The sequence below is a fragment of the Myxocyprinus asiaticus genome, chromosome 28 (genome assembly GCF_019703515.2).
Source record: "Myxocyprinus asiaticus isolate MX2 ecotype Aquarium Trade chromosome 28, UBuf_Myxa_2, whole genome shotgun sequence".
Lineage (NCBI taxonomy): Eukaryota > Metazoa > Chordata > Actinopteri > Cypriniformes > Catostomidae > Myxocyprinus > Myxocyprinus asiaticus.
Window position 1 is genome coordinate 19,664,222 of NC_059371.1, and position 25,166 is coordinate 19,689,387.

The 25,166-nt window shown below is 40.1% G+C and overlaps 2 protein-coding genes across 3 annotated transcripts in view; both read left to right on the top strand.

The window, feature by feature from the left end:
* The window catches only part of LOC127419063 (caM kinase-like vesicle-associated protein), a 62,237-nt gene extending 39,568 nt beyond the window's left edge, over positions 1-22,669 (top strand). The window contains exons 2-11 of the mRNA XM_051660141.1: positions 9,867-9,973; positions 11,730-11,861; positions 12,665-12,739; positions 14,101-14,239; positions 16,168-16,288; positions 16,406-16,481; positions 17,625-17,761; positions 17,876-17,954; positions 18,344-18,431; positions 19,396-22,669. Of these exons, the coding sequence (XP_051516101.1) occupies positions 9,867-9,973; positions 11,730-11,861; positions 12,665-12,739; positions 14,101-14,239; positions 16,168-16,288; positions 16,406-16,481; positions 17,625-17,761; positions 17,876-17,954; positions 18,344-18,431; positions 19,396-20,757 (2,316 nt within the window). The 3' untranslated portion in view covers positions 20,758-22,669. The remainder of the gene's footprint in view (positions 1-9,866; positions 9,974-11,729; positions 11,862-12,664; positions 12,740-14,100; positions 14,240-16,167; positions 16,289-16,405; positions 16,482-17,624; positions 17,762-17,875; positions 17,955-18,343; positions 18,432-19,395) is intronic.
* A 699-nt stretch (positions 22,670-23,368) lies between these two features.
* Positions 23,369-25,166, top strand: part of LOC127419060 (ubiquitin-like modifier-activating enzyme 1) — a 62,134-nt gene continuing 60,336 nt past the window's right edge. Inside the window, exon 1 of one of the 2 annotated variants that reach the window (XM_051660133.1) lies at positions 23,369-23,592. The gene's annotated coding sequence lies outside the window, so the exon portion shown is untranslated. The remainder of the gene's footprint in view (positions 23,593-25,166) is intronic. The other variant, XM_051660134.1, reaches the window with a different exon arrangement.

Below are 25,166 nucleotides of genomic sequence, written 5' to 3' on the forward strand. Positions count from 1 at the left end.
CAGTATGTTCTGGATACTGCCTACTATTTTTTTTATTTTTTTTTTTATATATATGTGAAAAAGAATGTTATGCAACCCTAAATGTTTTAAACAGTAGTTTCACATTTTACTTTCTTTTTTGTATAAAATGTCTTAACATTTGACAGTTCAATCAAATAATAATTAAAAGAAATGTTAAAAAATGTGGCTGATATTGCTTCTGGTTCATTCATCACAGTGGAAATGGAAGGTCAACTCCAGTGCTTTGTTTTTTGGGATACAGTATAGGGTGAAATGTGGTCTATAAAAATCCAACTGAAGCTAGTATGTGTGATTTGGATTTGGATTTGTTTGCTGGTTTCTAGCTGGTTTAAGCTGATAATTAACTGGTCCTAGCTGGTCATTGGCTGGTCCAAGCTAGTAAACCATTTTGGACCAGCAATAAACCAGCTTGTAATACCAGCTTAAGTTGGTCAAGATGGTTTTTGGAACATGGTAGCTGGTCAGCCTACTCATGACCTGGTGAGAACAGTTAATAACCAACTTAGACCACTTGAAAACCAGCTACCATGTTCCAAAACACAGCGACCAGCTTAAGCTGGATGCTCCAGCAGGACCACTGCAGATTTTGGCATATGAAGTAGATCATCTGGGCATTCCATCATGCATACTGAAATTTTGCATACTGGGCTTTACTATATACTGCAGAAATAGTTAGAGTAGAATGCTAGTATGCAATTTCGAACATAGCCTTGTGTATGTGGGTTTGGGTTCAAATGTATTTTGAGAACACTGCAGCTCCTCTCATCCATCCTGTGGGATTGGCTCTGGTATTTAATGTGTGTGTCCCTGGAGATGAAGATTCATTGCTTTAATAAGAGTAGTACAGACAGGGGAGAGAAGAAAGCACCATTACAGAGAAGCATCTTGGGGAAGGCTGGTGGTGAGGGTGCCTTCTTCGGTTCTTTTGGTCTTTAATGATGGAGGGAATTAGCTGTTGTGAGCTGGTCTTTGTAGAAGACCCCCCTCAAGCCCATCTTTGTCTACATCTTTTTCTTGAACTCTGTCTTTAGTGGACGTGTCGCCTTCTGTCAGTTGGGGAATGTTCTAATGCTAATTTTAGAGTGAAAAATGGGTGTGCATGTGTGTACAGTATCTAAGGCGTGAGGATGTGTAAGTAGGCATGCAGAAATAGCCTCTATGAATATGCATGGGACCCCAATTAAAAATACATACATTTTGGTGGGAACTGATTCGAGAAATTATGAGCACTCATAATTCTTTGTTCCCTTGCTGTGTGTTAGCACCGTATCCCAAAATGGTGCATTAATAAAGTTTTCCTTACAAAATGCAATACAAAACAATACAAATGTATTGATCCCCCAAGGGACAATTTTGTTTTGGCCACACAGAGTGGATTGCACAAACGGTGGGGTACAGGTGAAGGAGATATGGTACTGTAGCATGGGAGTTAGAATAGAATTGTTAGAATAGAATAGTTATAGGAATATAATCATGTGAAATAGAGTGATTTTGGTGTTCCAGACAGGTCAACATGATCACACAGGAAATCCACCTACTGTATGTTCCTTCTGAATTTTCATGTACTCTGAAATCAAACCCACTCTGCCGAATATCTGACAAGCGTTATTTTTGCATCAATTCGAACATGTTCTCCTTTTTACATGGTGTTCCTATGTGTTACGCGAACGATCTCTGAGACAAGGGTTTGGTTCCCATGGAAACCAGGCAGTAATTGTGTTCACATAAACAATGGTGAGCACAAATTGGTGGTCGCATTTTCACTCTAAAAAACACTAGGTTTAGTGTTGGGGTTTGGGTTAGGGAGAAGGGTTAATAAAATAGCAATTGCTGTTAACTGTATTACTTCATTAACATCTAAAAATACAAATTGCTTTTGGCGACACCCTATTCACAGCAGCGCCATCTTGATTTTTGATGGGAATGACAACGAGGATGTCAGTGTCATGGTCCTGGTGAGTTGCCAGTTTATTCCTGTGTGTTTGTTTTCATTCCCCACATGTCTCTCAGCTGTCACCGAGGCTCATCAGCTCATCAGCGGCAGCTGCGTCTCATCTCCTTTCTCTTTATTTAAGCTCCCTAATGTGTCTGTTTTGTTGCCAGATTATTGTGTTGTGTAGTCCTTACCTCACGTCTCAGTCTAGTTTCTCTACTCTGTCCTGTTTTCCTGTGTGCCAGTGCTTGTTCTTCGGATTCCTCCAGTCATCAGATTCCTCAAAGCTCTGTTTCTATGCCGGCTGCCCATCCACTTACTCTCCTCGCCGGTGTTTTCCGCCTTGCCGCATCACCCCATTCAGCCGTCTAGCTTCAAGACCCAGTTTTCTACACCACTGCAGTCTGTGCCGGCTGTTTCTTCAGTGTTTGCCCTGTTCTTCATTTACTTTGGTTATTAATAAACTGTGAATTGTTCCTCTACTTTTTGGGTCCTTCATTACAATGGTGACAGAATAATCTGGACAAAGGATGGACCCAGTGGAGGACGCCAGTCTTCGCGCCGCCCTCGCCCAACAAGGAGCGCTGCTGGGTGCTAGGAGGATCAGATTACCTCCACCAATCGGCCTTTTGAGATGATGGCTGCTCAGCTGGGTGAGCTGACATCTCTGGTACAACATCTTCACCGGACTACCAATCCCCATCCCCAACCTAAAGTCTCTGCTCCTTCACTGGCAGTGCTCTCCAGCCAGGAACGGGTTGAGCCTTGTTTACCTCCTCCAGCATCTTACTCTGGGGATGATGGTTCGTGCCAGTCTTTCCTGTCCCAATGCTCCTTGTACTTCTTACTGCAGTCCTCTTACTTCCCGATGGAGGAGTCCAATGTCACCTGTGTCATCACGATCTTGATGGGGAAGGTTCATGAATGGGGCACCACCATGTGGGATAACCATCACGACTGTGTCGCATCGTTCCAGAAGTTTCTCACAGCGTCCTGTGGCTGGAACGAAAAGGAGCAGTGGGATCGGTTCTTGCATGGGTTGTCTGAAAACATCTTGGATGAGATATACGTCATGGACTTTCTGACACGATTCGACGACTTGGTGGATCATCAGTGGACTTCTGCCGGGTCATCGGAGTCTCCGTTGGAAGTAAAACCCATGCAGATCAGGAGAACTCGCCTCCCTCCTGAAGAGAAACATCGCCGTCTCACCCAGGGTCTGTATCTCTACTGTGGGCACCAGGTCATGTTTCCACGTTCTGTCCAGCAAAAGGCACTGCGTGAGTAGAGAAGGGGTAACTGGCGAGCACAACTCCTTTGAGTAAATCCCCTGGATCCCGCATGCTCCTCCCGGCATTGATGCAGTGGGCTTCAACCAGTCAAGTGGTCTTGGTCAGCTTCATAGCCGAGGGTAACTTTCTGGATATCGAGCTTGCCTCCAAGTGGGAAATTCCCATTGTTCCCCTGGAGAAGCCCATCACCGCCCACACCCTCAGCGGAACCCCACTGTCACTGGTGACACACTCCACTCAGCCATTTATCCTCATCTCCTGGAACCATTTAGAACTCATCACGTTCTTTCTCATCCAGTCACCATCCTCTCCAGTCGTGTTAGGCCATCCCTGGCTGGTAATCCACAATCCTCACACTGACAGGTCCATGAACTCTGTGCTGTCCTGGAGTCCTTACTGTTTGTCTAATAGTCTGTCTAATGCTGTCTCCCTTGTCAAGTCTGTTTCTGCATTTCAGGAAGAGCTGGTGGATTTATCCGGGGTGCCGGTGACATACCATGACCTGGGGGCTGTGTTCGGTGCTGGTCCCATGCTGTGTTCCTCCCTCCTCATTGCCTGTATGACTGCGTGATCGACCTGTTATCAGGTTCTTCTCCACCTCGGGGTCGGCCATGGAAAGGTACATCAACGATTCTCTGGCAGCCAGTATCATCCATCCTTCCTTGTCTCCGGCAGGGGCAGAGATTTTCTTTGTGGAGAATAGAGATGTTCACTTAGACCCTGCATCGATTATCGGGGGTTGAATGATATCATGGTGAAGAATCCTTATCCACATCTGACGGATCTCACCTCCCCCAAAGTTCTGTTTAAGTGGTCGCCGTGGGCTCAGTCCGCCTTTCTCAAATTAAAGGAGAGTTTTTGTTTAGCTTCCATTTATATTTCCCCTAATCCCTTGCGACAGTTTGTGGTGGAGGTGGATGTGTCAGTGGTCCTGTAACAGCGTTCCCCCTTGGACGAAAAGGTGCATCTGTGTTTTTCTCACATTGTCTTACACCCTCAAAATGGAATTACAAAATGGGCAATCGTGAGTTGTTGGCGGTAAGGCTAGCATTGGGTGAATGGCGCTATTGGTTAGAGAGTTCGGGGGTACCTTTTGTGGTGTGGACCAATCATAAGAACCTCGAGTACATTCACTTGGCTAAATGGTTAGATTGCTGACAAGCACACTGGGCACTGTTTTTTGAGCGTTTTGACTTCGTACTCTCTTAACATCTGGGTTCCAAGAACATCAAGTCAATGCTATTTCTCTGTGTTTTGAGATCGAGACCTCCACCAACGCTCCCCCCATCTTGGGTGGTGGGCATGGTCTCTTTGGAGGTGGAATCCAAACTTCATTCTGCTTTAGGCTGGACAATTGTTCCGGCACAATGCCCAGCAGGCCTGTTGTTTGTCATTCATCTAATGTGGCCTGCCACCCTGGGGTTGACCATACTCAGGCCTTGATTAGACAGAGATTCTGGTGGCCATCCCTTGTGTCTGACATCTGACAATTTGTGTCTGCCTGCTCCATCTGCGCAACCAATAAGACCTCCCAGCGCCCTCCGGCAGGGCTCCTCCAACTGCTGTCATTCCCTTCGAGACCCTAATCACACATTGCCATGGATTTTGTTACTGGCTTACCCCCGTTTCCATGGCAACACATGTCATTTTGACCATAGTGGATTGGTTCTCGAAGGTGGCTCATTTTATTCCCCTTCCCAAATTACCTTCAGCGAGGGAGACAGTGGTTGAGGTCATAAACCATGTCTTTCAAATTCATGGCCTCCCATCAGATGTAGTTTTCAACAGGGGACCCCAATTTATGTCAAGGTTTTGGGCAGGATTCTGCTGACAGTTGGGGCAAAGGTGAGACTTTCTTCTGGGTTCCATCCTCAGACCAATGGTCAAGTGAAACGGGCAAACCAGGACTTGGAGAGGGCGCTGCGCTGTGTGACTTCTCAGAATCCCTCGTCTTGGAGTTCCCAGCTGGCCTGGGTTGAGTATGCCCACAACTCGTTGCCCATGTTGTCTATGGGCCTTTTGCCCTTCCAGTGTTGCCTGGGTTACCAACCTCCCTTTTTCCAACGCAGGAGCCCGATGTCGTCATTCCCTCTGTCCACGTCTTTATTCAGAGGTGCCGGTGTACGTGGAAACAGGCCAGAGAAGCCCTCTTGAGGACTGGCACCCATCACAAGACAACTGACACCGGTCTATGCCCCAGGTTTATGTGTATGGGCAGAAGGTTTGGCTGTCCACTAAGAACATCCCACTCCGACTCCCATCATGTAAACTGGGACCCAGTTTCATCTGGCCTTTTGCCATCACCAAGGTGCTTAGCCCGGTGCGGTTCGGCTCACATTACCCCACCACTTCAAACACGTCCATCCAGTTTTTCACGTTTCGAAAATTAAACCTGTCTTTCATTCCAACTTGCATCCTGCCACTCCCACCCCACCTCCCCCACACCTTGTCAAGGGCACTCCAGCTTATTCTGTTAGGTGCCTCTTAGACGTGAGGCAGAGGGGCAGAAGATTCCAGTATTTGGTCGACTGGGAGGGCTATGGACCTGAGGAGAGGTGCTGGGTACATGAGCGGGATATTCTGGATGGTACCCTCATCGACAAATTCCATTGTAGTCTTGATATGCCTCCTCTGGAAGCCTGGAGGTGCCCATTGGTGGGGTACTGTCACGGTCCTGGTGAGTTGCTGGTTTATTCTTGTGCGTTTGTTTTCATTCCCCACGTGTCTCTCAGCTGTCACTAAGCAGCTGTGATCAGCGTTACCATGACTACGGATCAGCGGCAGCTGCGTCTCATCTCCTTTCTCTTTATTTAAGCTCCCTAATGTGTCTGTTTTGTTGCCAGATTATTGTGTTGCGTAGTTCTTACCTCACTCTGTCTCTGGGTGTAGTTTCTCTACTGTGTCCTGTTTTCCAGTGGCAGTGCCTGTTCTTCGGATTCCTCCAGTCATTGGATTTCTCAAAGCTCTGTTTATATGCCGGCTGCCTGCTCACTTACTCTCCTCGTCGGGGTTTTCTGCCTTGCCGCATCTCCTTATTCAGCCGCTCTAGCTTCAAGACCCAGTTCTCTACACCACTGCAGTCTGTGCTGGCTGATTCTTCAGTGTTTGCCCTGTTCTTTATTTACTTTGATTATTAGTAAACTGTGAGCTGTTCCTCTGTATTTTGGGTCCTTCATTACACCGTTGACAGTGAGGGATACATGCAGTGTCTTCAATGGGCTGTACTGCAGTTTAAAGTTTTTTGGATCGTTCTGTGGACAAAACATTGAAAAAATATATTTCCAAGAACATTCATTAGATGACAAACTCCAGACAACATGAGTTGTGGAAAATCAGATGGGATCTAAGTGCTTTATATCATACATGCCATTGAAAAGATGGTAAGTCTCTCCCTCAGAGCCTCGTTTTTATTCCAATTAAAAATCAAAGATGGCGCTACTGTGGATAAGATCAATGGACATTTTATTTCAACAACACTTCCAGCTTCAGCCACTGGGTCACAGTGGTTTAAATTGCAGTTAGCACAGACTAATTTCAGCAGCAGAACTTTTGAACTTCTGTTGCGGAATTAACAGTATGATCAGTCTGGACAGGTTGTAAGTCTGTGTGTTGTTTAGAAACAAACAACAGTTGATCGTGCTTTTGCTGAGCAAAGTAAACTAAATATCTGACCATTGTGTCAGAAATGTAATGTAACATTACCTTCATGTTTATAGAACTGTTGTATTAAAGCTATATCACACTCACAATCATGCTGTTGTACTAAATATCTGCTCAGCTGCCGCAGGTAATCACAGCTGTTACAGCATGATTGTGAGTCTGATATTGCTTATAAATATACTTGTAACAGTAATACATGAGAAATACCAGGCATGCAACAGGAACATGAAAAATACATTATCATGTACAATGGAATATATTATGGAATGTACAATACTATACAATTCAGTGTTGTTTATGCAGTGGTGTAAGTTAGATAAAATGTAAATATGCAGTACAACTGTTACAGTAATAAGTAATGACGGTAATAAGATTTACCTCCAGGCACCACTGAGAGAATGATGCGCAATTCAGTGTGTTTACTGTGCACCTGAGTCCCATAATGCAAGGCACACGCTTGTATGGAGTGTAACTAACGAGCAAGGGATGTCATATGTAATCCATCCTCCCAATGCAAGCTTTCCATCAAAACATGCGCATCACAATTCGAATGTAAGCACGTCACCTCCTGTTTTTGAATGCATCTCCAGAGGGAAGCCACACTCAGTCTGACCATCTCGGCACATTCATGCCATATGGAAAGACTGTTAAAATGTGTCTATAGGAGGGAAGTATGATGCTTATTTGCTCTGCCTCAAAAAGTGTCATTTCCTCAGTATTTTATTTATTGAGTTGTTGAAATGTTTATCAAGCATGACTGTCATGTTCAAATTATTGATGCACTGATTTTAATTGACTGGTCTTGAAATTAGATTGTTTAGGTGATACCTAAAGGCAGGTATCAGAAATAGCAATGCAAACATAACAAATATGATATCTCATATCTCCGAAGTACATACAGTTTGAGAACACCATGTTGACTTTGCTTTACAGCTGTCTAGTCCCAGGAAGTCATTCAGTGCCTGCACGTCCTCTTTTTAGCACACAGAGACAAAACAGATATGACAGCCAATCTTCCAAATAATTATTTCATATCAGATGGACCATTCCCAGAACAATCCTTGTGCTGCTATACCATTGTCCCAGAATAAATCCAACATATATTCAGTCTGGCACAATGTTGTGGTTATGTAATATTTCACTTGTTCCTAACCTTCCCTACTGTATCCCCTCCCTTTACATGGATACATGTGAGGGATTAAGGATTAGGGGCAGGAGCTGGATTACATAGCTAACAGTCCAGTGCTCTCTCTTCTGATAAAATTGATGTTTTCACTCTCATCACGCTTTTTCTCACTATACCATCAGCATTTGAGTCTTAAAGATCTTTGGTTTCCTTGCACGCAGACACATATCCTCTCAACCATCTGTTGATTTTTTTTTATCTTGTGATTGTGTGAAACATCAGATACATTTGGGAGAATTTAATGCAAATTAGTTGTTTTTGTTTCTTCTAGCCTTTAAGCAGCATTCAGATATTTTTCTTTATGGCATTTTCCATAAAAAGAGCATCAATTGGTGTCCCATTGCTTCTTTAAGGCAATACAGATACAAATCTTGTTATTTGGAGTGAGAACTATTGGATATGTTAAATTATTATCTAGCATCAAATTAACATAGCTTTAACTTATATTAATTACCAACAACACAATATTTAGCTGTGTCCCACATTTTGAGTCCAACCCACTGTCAGGATCCTGTCACTTTGTCAGTCATGTTTATGGTGGTGACAGGATCCTTGTGTTTTCATGTTCGGAGCGTGGTGTCTGGGTCCCGACTCAGCCTAGTTCGGTTTATGTTCTGGGTCAGGATTCCGACACTCATGCTCCATGCCTCGTCTTTTGTGAGCACATGGCTTCGGTTTCAGCCCTCTTGCCATGCGCTTTTCTGTCAGTCTTGTGTGATATGTGAGTGCACATGGCTTTTTTTCCCCATCACCATGTTCACTCGTGTCTGTTTTAGTCTTGTGTGTTAGCACATGGCTTTGTGTTTGTCTGCCATGTGCTTCCCTGACCCCACCTCATCGTTACCCTAATCACTCTCCTCGTTTAGTCCTTTTTATGTTAATTGCCTTTACCTTATGTGCCTTACCTGTATATATTGTGCTCCCTTTCCTCTTTTGTTTGTTGGATTGTTTTGTTCTCATGTTGTTAAGTCAGTGTTTTGTTTGCTCAGCCTCCAGTCTGGTTTGTCATTTTGTCTTTCATTTAGAAGTTTGTTATTGTTTTGCTTTTCAGTTTTCTCCCTTGGGAGAGTTTGTGTTTTTCCCTGTTGGTATTGTTTTATTTCATGAAGTCTTTAATTTTACTCATTCCTGCATTCATTTCCTTATTTCTGCTTACGCACCGTGACACCCACTTACCGTATGACAAAAAAAAAAAAAAAAAAAAAAGGAACATTTGATTTATGGATTTATTTATATTGTTTTATTTAGTGTTTAATGCTAAAAAATAATGACACCAGACTGATCGCTATTTAAAATTTTGTTTGGGACATGGAGTAGGATTGCAAAAACTGCACATCTCATATGAAATGAATAGAAAATAAAAGAACTCATATAATATTTAGTGTGATCTCCTGAGGTTGACAAGCAACATCTTCTGGAGGTTAAGCATTGCCCCTTCACTGATCCTTTGTTGAAAGAGAAAGCAAAATTGACTTTGTTTTAAAAAAAAAAAAAATAAATAATAAAAAAAATATTTAATGCCCCGTTTTGTAGACTTTCCAGGAAAAGTACCATATAATCAATGTTTCCAGTTGATATTTAGTATTCCATAAATTGGTTATAATTGGTTTCAATCAAGTTGAAATAGCATTCAATAGTATTTCACAATTTCTGCGTGGGGCCTGTCTTGGGAGAGGCTAGTTTGTGGAGACATATCCTTCTCTGGATCGAAAGTCATTAGTTTTTATTGAGATTGATATCTGTATGCATATGCTTCTTATTCTCCCCTGGACAGGTGGATCCTGTCATGCCATTTGGGTGCCTTGCTCTGCGAGATGGGCGGACATACAACAGCCTGTCAGACATCACTGACAAATACGAAATTGGACAGGTCCTCAAGGCGTGAGTGTGCATAGATCTTTCATTATATCCTTAAGACAGCCAATCCATTAATCAAAGATAAATTATCTCATTAAACAATAATTTATTTGGCACATTTCTCCCAATACAGTGCATCCGGAAAGTATTCACAGCGCTTCACTTTTTCCACATTTTGTTATGTTACAGCCTTATTCCAAAATTGATTAAATTCATTATTATCCTAAAAATTCTACAAACAATACCCCATAATGGCAACATGAAAGAAGTTTGTTTGAAATCTTTGCAAATGTATTAAAAATAAAAAAACGAAAAAAATCACATGTACATAAGTATTCACAGCCTTTGCCATGACACTCAAAATTGAGCTCAGGTGCATCCTGTTTCCACTGATCATCCTTGAGATGTTTCTACAACTTGATTGGAGTCCACCTGTGGTACATTCAGTTGATTGGACATAATTTGGAAAGGCACACACCTGTCTATATAAGGTCCCACAGTTAACAGTGCATGTCAGAGCACAAACCAAGCCATGAAGTCCAAGGAATTGTCTGTAGACCACCGTGACAGGATTGTATCAAGGCACAGATCTGGGGAAGGGTACAGAAAACTTTCTGCAGCATTGAAGGTCCCAATGAGCACAGTGGCCTCCATCATTCGTAAATGGAAGAAGTTTGGAACCACCAGGACTCTTCCTAGAGCTGGCCACCTGGCCAAACGGAGCGATCGGGGGAGAAGGGCCTTAGTCAGGGAGGTGACCAAGAACCCGATGGTCACTCTGACAGAGCTCCTGCGTTTCTCTGTGGAGAGAGGAGAACCTTCCAGAAGAACAACCATCTCTGCAGCACTCCACCAATCAGGCCTGTATGGTAGAGTGGCCAGACGGAAGCCACTCCTCAGTAAAAGGCACATGGCAGCCCGCCTGGACTTTACCAAAAGGCACCTGAAGGACACTCAGACCATGAGAAACAAAGATTGAACTTTTTGGCCTGAACGGCAAGCGTCATGCCTGGAGGAAACCAGGCACCGCTCATCACCTGGCCAATACCATCCCTACAGTGAAGCATGGTGGTGGCAGCATCATGCTCTGGGGATGTTTTTCAGCAGCAGGAACTGGGAGACTAGTCAGGATCGAGGGAAAGATAAATGCAGCAATGTACAGAGACATCCTTGATGAAAACCTGCTCCAGAGCGCTCTGGACCTCATACTGGGGTGAAGGTTCATCTTCCAACAAGACAATGACCCTAAGCACACAGCCAAGATAACAAAGGAGTGGCTATGGGACAACTCTGTGAATGTCCTTGAGTGGTCCAGCCAGAGCCCAGACTTGAACCCGATTGAACATCTTTGGAGAGATCTGAAAATGGATGTGCACCGACGCTCCCCATCCAACCTGATGGAGCTTGAGAGGTACTGCAAAGAAGAATGGGAGGAACTGCCCAAAAATAGGTGTGCCAAGCTTGTAGCATCATACTCAAAAAGACTTGAGGCTATAATTGGTGCCAAAGGTGCGTCAACAATGTATTGAGCAAACGCTGTGAATACTTATGTACATGTGGGTTTTTTTTTTTTTTTTATAAATTTGCAAAGATTTCAAACAAACTTCTTTCATGTTGCCATTATGGGGTATTGTTTGTAGAATTTTGAGGAAAATTAATTTAATTTGTTAATTTATTTTTCTTACCCCAGAAAAAAAATTGTTTTCAGTGTAACACCATGAGGGTTTTCAGCATTTACTGTACTGTAGAATGCAGCATTCAGTATAATATCTCTCTGCAGGAAAGAATTTTGTGAGCTGTGCCTGATGAAGGAACGACAGACAGACAAGGTCTATGTGTGCAAGAAATTCCTCAAGAAGGATGGCAGGAAAGTGCGGAAGGCAGCCAAGAACGAGATCATGATCTTGAAAATGTATGTGGTGTCTCAAAACATCAACAGATGATGTAGAGTTTTGTGAGAGTGCTGATCTGAGAGGACACTGAGAAATTTGAACCCCCCTCATGTTCTGTTTGTGATCTAAGGGCATTTTAATAGCTTGAAAATCATATTCAACAATTAAGTATCTGGTTGTTACTTGTATTAATCCTAAGAGAACTGATTATAAACAAAAACAAAGAAAATAAGTACTTCACTGTCCTCTGTGTAAATGTTTAATTTTTATGTCTGGGGTCTCAGAGATCCCAAATATAAAAACAGTCAATCTGAACAGAACATGAGTGTTAAAGGGCAAGTTTACCCACAAATTAAAATTAAAAAGGAGTATTTCACCCCTAAAATGATTGCAAATGCCATAATTTACTCACCCTCATGTTGTTGCAAACTCGTATGACTTTCTTCTGTGGAACACTAAAGGATGGACAGTTAGCCTCAGTCACCATTCATTTTCATTGCATCTTTTTCCATTCATGAAAGTGAATGGTGACTGAGGCTAACCTTTTCTTTTGTCTGCTACTGAGGAAAGAAAGTCATGCAGGTTTGGAACACAATGAAGGTGAGTAAATTATGGCATTTGCCATCATTTTAGGGGTGAAATACTCCTGTAACATAATACGAGGGTTAAGAATGGTGGGGTAGATTGAGGATGAGAGAAATTGGGAAAAATATTGAAAGGGTGAGAGACACTGTATGTATCGCCCTTAGCATAATCTGCTCAGTCTCTATTAATGTGAGATAAAGAAACTATTCAACTCTCTGCTGTGATGTGTTCATTCCAGGGTCAAACACCCAAACATCCTACAGCTGATTGATGCATTCGAGACCAGGAAAGAGTTCTTCATCATACAAGAGCTGTGAGCCTGACCTCTGTTTGCTGTGATCAGTCATGTTTCCTTCAGTGTCATTCAGTAGGCCAAGGACATATCTCTACTGTCTACATCACTCCAGAAAATGAACTTTTTTGTTACCATTCCTCATGCAAATAGCCACATCTAGCCTGAGCTACAGAATATAAACTAAATAAAACCCTTTCATCTGATTTTTGCGTGAATGACATTGACATGCTATTAAAACAATTAAAGGTGCACTAAGTAATTTTTTCCTCATTACAAAAGCTGTATTCCTTAAGAAATGAATTGTAATTTTGAAATATGTCTAGGAAATCATGACCACTCACATTAAGATGAAGACTTCAGTCATATCAGTAAACTTATATAAGCTGTTTTATTCTACATGGAGAGGGTCCACACATGGGGGCTGCCATGTTAGAATCACATGACCAACCAAAAACTACTAGCCGAATCTCAGTAACCATCCTATTAGTTGACACTTTCACTCTTTGATTAAAGTAATCATGGCTGACTGTGAATTGTGAATTTTTACAATGGCATCAGTAACTGAAAACTTTTGCGTTTGAATGCTGCATCCAGACCACTAAGTGTCAGTGTAAGTCTAAGACAACATGACAGTGCACTCAGTGCACCTTTAAGTTTTTATGATTAAGAGTTTCAATAAAGAATATAGATTTTCTGCACATGAAGTAAGTTATTATATCTGTTTGGGTAAAACAAAAACAAAAAAGAACAGAAATGTCTTACTACTGTCTGTATAATTTTTTGGCATGTAGGAAGTCTTGACCAATAACTAAAAACCCCATGAAATTGTTTAACAATACCATTTTTTATTGAAACAAGAGGTTTGGGTGGGACATATTGAAATACCAGTAGGCTTAGTTACGTCACAGCCATGAACTTGCTAGATGCTGCACATGGTACTTGGGGAGGGACTTTCACATTCAAGAGAGCATTTGATTGGACAAAAATCTTGGTAGTTCAAGACAACAGCTTGAGAGCATTTTCTTTATCAGTTCAATTAGCTGTTGCACAAGTGGGTTTGTGCTTCATGGAGATAATACAGTTTCAGATATTAGAAAAATATTCAGCTCCACTCCCGATTAAGATTTATGACTTCATGATTTAGTTTAAGATTTACATTTGATTTAGCGTTTATATTTAATATTCATCTTTAAAATATTTACTTTAACCTTAATGTTTAAATAATGTTACATTTGAAAAGTGCATGCTTTCTTATTGCATTTCAGCTAAATCTGGCAAATTTAATTAGGGCCTTGTATAATTAAAATTCACTTTACAAACAAACATCCAGATCCTCCTCCTCTTTCTTCTTCTTCTTCTTCACTGTATGTTCGTCACAGGGCCACAGGTGGAGATGTGTTTGATTGGATCTTAGACCAGGGCAACTACACAGAGAGAGATGCCGCCAATGTAATCCGTCAGGTCTTAGAAGCAGTGGCTTACATTCACTCACTCAACATAGTTCACAGAAACCTAAAGGTGGGTTTGCAATCTTACTATGAAAGATCTTGTTTATTAATGAAAACTATTATGTTTATATATATATATATATATATATATATATATATATATATATATATATATAAAGATTGAATTGATTTTGATATAGATATTGAAATAGTGAAACATCATATTTCAAATAATGAAGCAAAATAGTGGCACCATCAAAGTACAAAAAACAGTAACATTCAACATATTATACATAAAACATATAATTTACACACATATAAACTTCCTTTCAAAAGTAAAATAATAAACATGCAATACGAAAATTCAGTTTAACTGTTACATTGAAAAAAATTATGTAATAATTATTAAATGTAATTTCAAATTAATTTTTATTTCGCACACTGTATGCACAGTTTTTCTAAGTAAATCTTAACGGTATAAAATTAAATCAAATCTACTTAACTTCATGGCATAATATTGATTAATGAGTACATTTAATTCAAACAGTTTAGTAAATACAGTAACTTTTACTTTCAAATATGATATACATGGTACTTAAATAAACTTTGTAAAATTTAAATGAACATATTATTAGAAAATGTCACATTTTGAAATTTCCTTATAAACAGATGCTTAATCATGTAGCAAATAATATACAGAAGCTTCAGAGAAGGTTATGCAGAGACTACATCATCTTGCATTACAGGCAGAAGGAACAAGATATACGCCGAACTGAACACTTTGTGCACACAATACGATGACAATCAACACACACACACACACATATATATATTATCATGAACGAGTCATTTTGAGTAGAAAATGGAAGTTACCAAATACAAAATGAACAATAAAAACAGTGAAAATAAACTTGCAAAAAGTGAAATCATGCTAGGTCATTAATTAGTCAAGCCCAATGCATGCTGGGAACAGCAGCTGAAAAGTTGAGTAAAATGTACTCAAATTAGCAAATAAATATGACAAGGTTTTCTAATTGTTAAGTATTAATTTTAACATGTTTTAATGTAGAATTTTCTTAATATAAATTTCACACTCAAACTAACTTATTCAATGTAAAAATGTACTTAATCTTTTCTGCTATATTTACTTCACCACAAAATCATTTTATTACGTTTTTTTTTTTTCAATGTAGTGCAAAACAAATGGAATGCAACTTGTCCTTGAGTAAAAGAAAAGTCTCACAGAAAATCTTTCAGATTCGCAATGTGCTAAGCTGTTTTCTTTTTCATTTTATGCACCTGCATGGAAAGAAACCATTTGAATGTGTGATTCAAGGGCTGTATCTCATTTTTATCCAATTACATGAGCATACAGGGGATGCTCTTATATGTGTATGTACTGATCTGCACACTAGTAAATTATAATCAGTTATATTAATCAAACACTTTGTCCTCTTTGACTCATAACAGTGCAGACCTTGAATATTGCAGCTGCTCCCTTTGGGTGCCCTTAATATACAAAGCAAATATAAAAGAAATAAACAGCATTGCCATCTCCTGTGATTCTAATTCTTCATACTAGAATCATTAAGGTTGTACAGTATGGCAGTTTGTCATAAGACAACATGTGTTTGTAGTGCCCTCTAGTGCACATCGATAGAGAAAATGTTCCTGCAGCACGTTTTATCTGAAATGGACAACAGGCTGTGTGCAGGATATTAATATTAGACATTCTGTAATATTATGTATGCATCTCTTTCATTTCAACAAACTGAGGCTCATTTATTATATTAGTTGAAGGGTGTGTCCTGTCTGATCTGCCAAGCTGATAGCTTAATATTGACATTATATGGGACGGAGTGACCTCTTATTCAGTCATACTTTGGACTAATGCCATGCCATTCCTCCTAACATTACTTCTATATTAAAGTATTGATTTTGTTTTCATAGCCATTTTTATTTTATTTTTTAACCCTGTGCCTCTTTCTGTCGTTTCAGCTGGAGAACTTGATGTACTACAGGGAGAGTAACCACAACAAAGTTGTGCTGCGGGATTTCTACCTGTCCAGGTTTGAGAATGGCTCAATTACTGAACCCTGTGGAACACCTGAGTACCTGGGTACATGATGTTCATTCATTAAATGATATTTACTTGTCATTAAACATAATGAGTATGTTACATATTTATATTGTATATGTTACAGTATTTACATCTGTTTCTTATCTTCCGTGTCAGCCCCTGAAGTGGTGGCCCGTCATCGGTATGGAAGACCAGTTGATTGTTGGGCTGTGGGGGTCATTATGTACATACTGTAAGTTGGTGTTGGATACAACATGCTGACAATCCATTGGTTTGTCAGTGATTCTTTGTTTTCTTTATGACTTTGGTTCTATTAAACATTGTTTTTAGAACCTTCGCTGTATGTTAAATTTACAGGTGTTTCTTCAACTTTGGGCACTTTCAGCCCTGTCAATTTCTAAAAAGTACATTTTGTACATGCATTATGTATATGCATTACAGGAGATTTTATTATTTTATTTTATTTTTTGAAAGTCATGGAAACTCCCATATAGTATAATTTCCACCACATCTCAAATTCTGTATTGTGTTTAGTTTAATTCCTTGATGGAAATGACAGAGAGGGAAATGACAAAATGTTTTTGAAATAAAATGGCCAACTATGTCTTTTTCTTGTATCCTAAATATACACAATAAAGTAATATTTTCACACTTTTGCATAATTTAGCAAAATTTCTGCTTGATTGGAAATGACACCCAATAAAATATTCTGCTCACAAGTGATATTTCATTATTTTTCTTTGTTTTCTTTAAATATCACATTATCTATTTTTTCATTTCAAGCATGACACTTTTATCGACTTGGTTTACAAGAACATTAACTTTTGAAAAATAAAAGGCACTTTATAATGGGCAAAATTGTTTGCTGTGTTGGAAATGATGCCACACCTGTCTCAGTCGTGTATTTTGTTCTTTGGAAAAATTAATAGAATAATTTTCACAAATGTTTTTCACAAAAGTGTCAAAAGTTGAAAAAATATCCTATCATGTACAGTTGGTACATTTGCCTGCAAATACTGATAAATTTACAGCACTTCCTTGATTAGACAAAATGAATAGGCTACTTCAAGGTGAAGTGTGTAATTTTATTCAATGTTAAAATACTTTCTCTTATGCTATCTTATACAACATTAACTATTAGCAAGCTATTTGTTGGCAGCCAATGGCATAAGCTGGGGGCGGGATTATGTTTGTCCAAACAAGACAGATGGGGCAATGTTAGAGAAAATTGTTTGAAATCAGCCATTATTTTTGCAATTCACTTTGGTGGCATTGGTGGTGCAGAAATGACACACTTCACCTTTAATGATCCTTTTGAGGAAATGTAGTGCAAAACAGCTGGACACAATGCAAATCACGAAAAACTCATTTTCAGGTTGTCTGGAAACCCTCCCTTCTATGATGAAACAGAGGAGGAAAACACCGACATGCACAACCGGATCATCTTCTGCCGCATTGTTGCTGGAGAATTTGAATTTGATTCACCATACTGGGATGACATTTCCCCTGCTGGTACTATGATCAGAATCTGAGAAGTCTCTGATCATAACTAGTAACAATTAAAATTTTATTTTGATTTACTTTTTGGTGCTTTAAACATCCGTCTCCCTCTTTCATCTGTCATAGCCAAAGAGTTGGTCTGCAGATTAATGGAGGTTGACCAGATGCTGAGAATTACTGCACAAGATGCACTTCTACATGAATGGTACGGCCACATATACTTGCAAAAATAATTTAACACAGCCACTTTTTTCCAGGCACAATACCTCACCTTAAAGGGACAGGTCACCCAAAAAATGAACATTTTGTAATCAGTTCACTCACCCTTGTGTTTTTCCAAATCTGTGTGCTGTGACTTACTTTCTTCAGTGGAACACAAAAGATGTTAGGCAGAATGTTGGCCTCAGTCACCATTTTGTGTGGAAAAAAAGATGCAATGAAAGTAAATGGTGACCGAGGCTAACATTCTGCCAAACATCTCATTTTTTGTTCAACAGAAGAAAATCATACAGGTAAGGAACATCATGTAGGTGAGTGAATGATTTTAGGGTGAACTGTCCTTTTTAAGTTTTCCTTTGATTACATGCTAAACAGGATTGCCGGAAATGGGGCTTCTGAAAAGAATCTGAAGGAAGGAGTGTGCGCTCAATTTGAGAAAAACTTTGCAAAGGCCAAGTGGAGGGTAAGAGGAATCTAATATCACACACTAGTCATATGCAGCTTGCCAAGTGCCTCTAAAAATGTTATTACTCACTTTTCTTGCGAACAGTAACCATAAAGATGGCGATAGCATTAAAAGTATTGTTTAATTGTACTATGAAGGTTCTGATTGTTATTATATTCACGTTTGCTTTTTCCTTGCATGTGATACCCAGGAGTTGAAGGTACTGTTGTCGTGGAGCAGTCTAGAGGCAGAGATTCTTTTCTTTGTATAACAATCTTTGACTTGGGCACTCATATTTCCTCTTGCACCATGCCTTGTGTACAACAATACATGGCTTCAGTGTCTCATGGCCTGGCCTGTTTCTTCAAACAACAGTCACGCGGGAAATATGTAGTTCAAGTCTGATTGTTGGAAAGACTCTCCCTGTACTTAAGCCTCCCGTGTATTTGCACACCACTAACTAACAAATTTATCACTGCCCAGCTGGTCCCATGTACATCCAATCATATGCCGTCTGGCTTTAACTCACACTGTCCTTAATATTCCAGTTCGACTTCCAGATAGTCCTTCATTCACTCAGACAAATCTCCAGATTGACTTTTCATTGTAGTGTCACATTTTTGTGTATGAAAAAGTTGTCCCTGTGTTTGTGTGTGTGCCAGCTAGGACCAAACTGGTTCTACGAAAAAGAAAGAGTGTCAGAGACGAAGTGGCTTTGTCCTCAGATGACTTACCGTGGCCCTGATTCATTGATTCACGTCATGTTCTATCGATGACACATACATATACTGTACAGTATAATGGTGGTATGCTCTTGAGAGTTATTCCACTCCTTTATATGTACATCTCATTAAAGCGATAAGGAGGATTTGCTACCACAAATTGTTGACAATGCATTTCACCTCTATAGCAAAGAAGACCTCATGTTAATTTCTAATTCATTGGGTACTAAGCTTTTGATATTTCTTCATTTCAATTTCAGAAAGCAATTCGGGTCACCACCTTCATGCAGCGTCTCCGAGCATCTGAAATTGGATCGGCTGATGGGGTAGTAGAAGGCCAAAGTGAAGGGGTCCGAGCAGATGTGTTAGATGGTAAGGGGACACAAATAGACTCAGGCGGAGTTTCTACTGTGAATGTGTCCCATGAGGTGACTGTTGAAAACAGTCCCTTGGAGAATCAAAAAGAGGAGAAACCAGAACCCAGAAAAGCAGAGAAGGAGAAAGAAGACGGTGTGACAGTGTTGCCTTTAGAAGTTGCAGAGCTCCTTGCCCAATCAAACAGATCGTCAAAACTACAGATGGAGGAGCTGAACAGGAAAGATGTACAGAAAGAAATTGAAAAAAGTGAAAAGGAAGACAAACCACTAACGGATGCAATCCAGAAACCAGCAACCTCCCAGGTCATGAAGACCTCGAACAATAAAGAAAACAATGTCCCCACAGAGCCAGAGGCAATAGCTGTTGAAAAAAAATCATCTTTCCCTGATACTCCAAATCGACGTAAAATGGCTGCCAATCTCTCAATGGATCATGGCTTATGTTCTGATGCCAAAACTGGTACCTTGTCAGTTGGGAAGGAACAACCTCTTAAAACAGAGGAGAAGGTGGACACAATGCAGGATGTGGCCCAAAGTAGCTGGTGTCAAACACAGCTTCCAGAAGCAGTGGCAGAGAGGCCAGTTGAGGTAGGGGTGACTGGAGAGGTTAACTCCAAAAGCAGAGAGACAAAGAAAGCAAAAACAGACAAAGGTAGACAGTCAGTGAAAAACATCCAGTCTACATATCCAGGATTGGGATCTTTAAGTCTTGGCCATGATAAAGATGTATTTGAGCAGAAGCTACAAGAGATGGTTCATGGCGCACCCGGATATGGGATCCCATATTATCCAACACCTTATTCTGTTAGTGGTGGGGCTATGTATGGTGGTCTAGATCCAGGAGGTGGAGCCAGCGTTGACTGGCAAATGGACTGTGTAATTGAACAAATTGAAAAACAAATGGCTGCTGTGCTTGAGAAGATTGAAGGAGACATGCCTTCATTGCTAGAGCAGATCAGTGACCGTCCAGAGACCCTGCCTAGAGCGAAGAGTGCCAGCTCTTCCCCTTCGCCTCGACCTCGCTCGTATCATCATTCAACCCCTCCACCCCTTCCCACCACACCACGCCCAGCAATGCCTTCTCTACCACATCTGACCATCCCTCCTCCCTCTTACCCACCACCCTCCCCACCCGGTCACATCCAGGGTCACAGCCATCCAACTGCTGATGACAGCGATGGCCAGAGGAATACAGTGCGGTCTGGCCATTCACCAAGGGGAAGTGTGTCAGGAAAAGGGTTGTAAATGTACGTTAAGGAGAGTGTAAGCTCTAACTAGGTAAGCCATGTAAAACAATAACATCTTTGGGTTATGGATAATGAATGAGTGCCAACATTTTGGGGCTGTCCAATGATCTATTTGGCCTCCAACACAAATATTAGAAGAGCCCGGTTACTGATTGTATTATACTGATTAGAAGATTTTCAATGTATAAAGAGGAAAGTGGTTTTGAGGTTTGACACAAAATAAATATTTTATTTAGACTGAAACATCTGAAATATTCCACAATTAAAGGGATAGTTCACACAAAATTGTGTAATCACTTACTCGCCCACTGATGTTGTTTTCCAGACCATATGACTTGAACTCCCCTCGAGGCTTGCCGTAGAAGACATATGTCTATATGCAGCTTTCATTGAGTTAAAAAAAAATACATTCAATAAAAAAACAGACTGTTGTGCCTCCACATTCTGATTTTAATTAGTCATTTTAGTGTAGGAGAGAAAATGCAGGAAAAACGCTTGGTGACAGAATCACTATTACAGTCAGTGTTTGTGATGAAATGTGTCTGTGACTGCGATCGCAGATGAAAACGTTCAAATCAGTTTGACATCTTGTCAGTTCTTCAGAAGCTCATTGGTCATTTGACGAGAACACAAGACCTCGCCTTGGCGACAGAACGATTTTTTTCAAGCAAGCTTGAAATGCTTTTTCAGTTTTTGAAGCCATTAACCCAGTGGGGAGTCTTGACGGTCAAGTGATTAACGACCTCCTGCTGAGAGACGCAATTTTCGCACTTCTTCTCTCACCTACTGGTCGGTGAATATGTAAATTAAGCTTACACCTGAAAATCACTGCAAAAATCGGCTGGTGTGGCACCTGCTTTAGTCACCATTCACTTTCATTGCATCCTTTTTTTCAAACCATGACCATAATTGGTAACTGAGGCTAACATTCTGCAAATAAAATCTCCTTTGTGTTCCACAGAAGAATGAAAGTCACACAGGTTTGGAATAACATGACGGTGACTAAATGATGAAAGAATTTTTATTTTTGGGTGAAATACAAATGGTTGTAAACACTTCTATTCAACACTACCAGATTATAGCAATCACTAATATATTCCCATAATAATGATTGCATAATTGTAATGTCCAATAGAGAATGGAGGCAATGTTTATGCAAAATTCATAGGTTTATATAACTTGAACAATTCACCTTTAATGAAACCTGTTCCCTTAAAACAAGTTGCCATCCTGGCCTGTTTTGGGAAAATCACAGCACATTTGCTCTTCACCGAGTACTTACATTGGAGGGTGTTTTTATTTTTGTCACTTCATCTATCTCTGATTTTTGCTCTAAGATAGTGAAGTTGAGGCAGTGCATCTGTGTACTCTCATCAATCATTTACTTTCAGTAATATTTCCAATAAGACTATTTCATTTATCTTTGTTCATGTATATTCTCAAGTTGTACAGATCTTTCTATGAGTCTGCCAAACATGAACCTTATTGACTGAAAATAATAATGCTCACAGAGCAAGAATCTTAAAAGGAAAAACAGATCATATCTTTGAGACAACTTTACAAATACAGTATATTCTCTTTCCTGGCATTTTCTTCTTTTTTCTGTTGTATGTGTCCATCTGTGTGTGTTTTTATTTGTATTTTTTAATCATTCTCTTACTCTCTTTTTTTCAATTTCTGATGCATAATAATAATAATCTTTCTGAAAAATACTGTATAATAATTTTGCTAATATATCCTAAAGTAAGCTCAAATGTCTATATGTATGCTAGTCCTAATGTTTGTGAAATGTAACTGTAGCTTCCACCCACCATTATATAGTTTTGGTGATGTGTATATTCTTCCAAGCTATTTTTTGCACTCTATATGCTAAAATTTCAATAAAATTCAGATCAAACTATCTTGTTTTACAGGCTGTCCTCTTGTCTTGATTGACTTGTAATCTCTGAATCCATATAAAATGACTAATTTTGACATTACAAAACTCAACCTTGAACAACCTTCAAGTAAATATTAAAACGCCAGAATTACCTTTCATCAAGTAATTAAAATGGCTCAAAACATCGTGCAAAGAGCTAACGCAAACTCATGCCATTTATCACATTTCCAGCCATAAGCTTGGGATGTTCTTACAAATCTACTGTAATAGGCTACTGCGCGCTTTACCGACTGATTAAATCCACCTTAGGCTTGTTCAGCAAGCTTCTCCCTGGAGTATAAACAGCAGAGATGTATTTACACAGCTAGTGATATACAAATTAAAAGTCTAGTGTTTTCACTTATTTGGCGAAGCACATTTCAACGTTTAAAAACTACTTTACCCATCGTGCACAGCGCAAGCCAAGCTTGGGTGAACCTATTATGTAACTGGATCGGGGGGTGACAAGGATGAAATTATGTCTTTCGACTAAAAGATATGAAACGTCTTTATAGATACAAAATTTAGATTGTTTTAAAAATATTATAAAACGTTTATCATCTGATAATACGCCTTCTAAATGTATTTGACCGTCAAACACCAAAACCTGTTTGGGTTATATCCCCGTATTTTGAGTAATAGAACATTCTCAACTCAAACTCTGCACATGTTGGTACTGCGCTCGTGAACTGAAGAATACTTGCAGAACTGGAAGTGTGTGCTGTTAACGGTACACGGAATAGCCGGTCAGGCAACCATCCAGCCTCCCCTCACACTGGAAAGCCACGGAGCTCCCGCCACTTCCAGGGATAAAGTTACAGAAACGGTTTGATTTTGCATTTTTGTTGTTTATCCTTTGACCGCGAGGTATTTCTGTATTCAGTACCGTGGAGAGGCCAAGTAATATCGGATGTGGTGAGTTCTGCATACTTATGTCCCTGGCTAATGCTAGCAGGCTAACGTGTCCATAAGAATACTTTTGCATCTAGTTACAGCCAGTTTTTGCCGTTGGAGTCAGCTAGCTAGACACAACAATTTGGCTGTAAATTTGACTGTCCACTTTTGAAAGAGCAAGCTAACTGCATGCGCGAGACAATGGGCCAGGGCTATAATACATAAACTCATTCTGGTCAAAAAAGTTGGCGTGATCTCCCGTCATATGGTTTAGGCTATTTTTCAGAATTCATTCATGGTATGGAAGAAGGATGTGCTAAGCTAACAAGCATCGTTTTTGTTGGCTTATGTTATCAGTTGATCCCCGCGGAACGTCAACGGCATGTTCGTGTTGCGCCCTCGCATCGTTTTCCCTGAACGCTAGCTTTGATGGATAGCAAGATAATCTGACATTTAACAGGCAGGCTAGTCACGCGTCCTCATAACTGTTTGAAAAGGCTTTCTTTTTAAAGTAATACAAGCTTTAATCAAAATAGACTGAATATTGATAAACTTACCGGGATGTGGGGTAGTAGTCAGTCACTGTTAGCTTGTTAGGTTTAGATCACTGATCAATAATCATTAAACCTCAACCAGTTTATGTAGCTCTGTGCATTGGTAGCTCGTGCTGTAAGATGATTTGCTATACATTGAACGGAAGTTTCATTTAAAATCCAAATATCCTCTCTCTTGAAAGCATGCAAAATAGATATGATAATCTCAAAGATGGTGTTTTACAGAGAGCTAACTAGCTCACGCCAAATGAGGGGTTTTAACTACCAAGTGCAGGTGCCTGGGCGAAAGATAGATGCGATGCGTTGGTGGTTGTTGATATTATTTGTACTTGCTGAAAAGGTAACTCAGGCAGGGTGAGAGCTCGCACATTTGCCACTTATGCACCACCGGCGAGAATGAGCGGCCCACTTGGGCCTTTGTCACAAGGTATCACCCCATCCCCCAACGCCTATTCCTCTCGTTTACAAGAAAGCCCCTTAATAACCCCTCATTTTAACGGCCACTGCATTGAAAAAGCTGTTTTCTGCATTTATTGGTGCAGTGGCTAGGGACAGGTGTGTTGTTTGGCAAAATGCTACAAGCTGAAGCTGAGGGGTTTTGAAAGCATCGTTACAATTATGTGGCACATATCATTCTTAAACTTTGCATAAGTGTTTTTTTACAAGCCATTATTCCATTATCAGCATTTGTTACAGGGTTTATATATATACCTGCTGCTTGGTAAAATAATTGTGACCTACTTTACAGAGCCTGTTGTCAACAAGCAGGATATATAGTTTTTTTATATACATAAATAAGGATTCTGCGCTCAATTAAGGGATAGTTCACCCAAAAAAGTAAATTCTCTCATCATTTACTCACCCTCATGCCATCCCAGATGTATATGACTTTCTTTCTTATACTGAATACAAATGAAAATTCTCAGCTCTGTTGGTTCATTCAATGCATGTGTATGGTTACCAGAACTTTGAAGCTCAAAAAGCACAAAGCAGCATAAAAGTAATCCACATGACTTCAGTGATTTAATCCATGTCTCCATA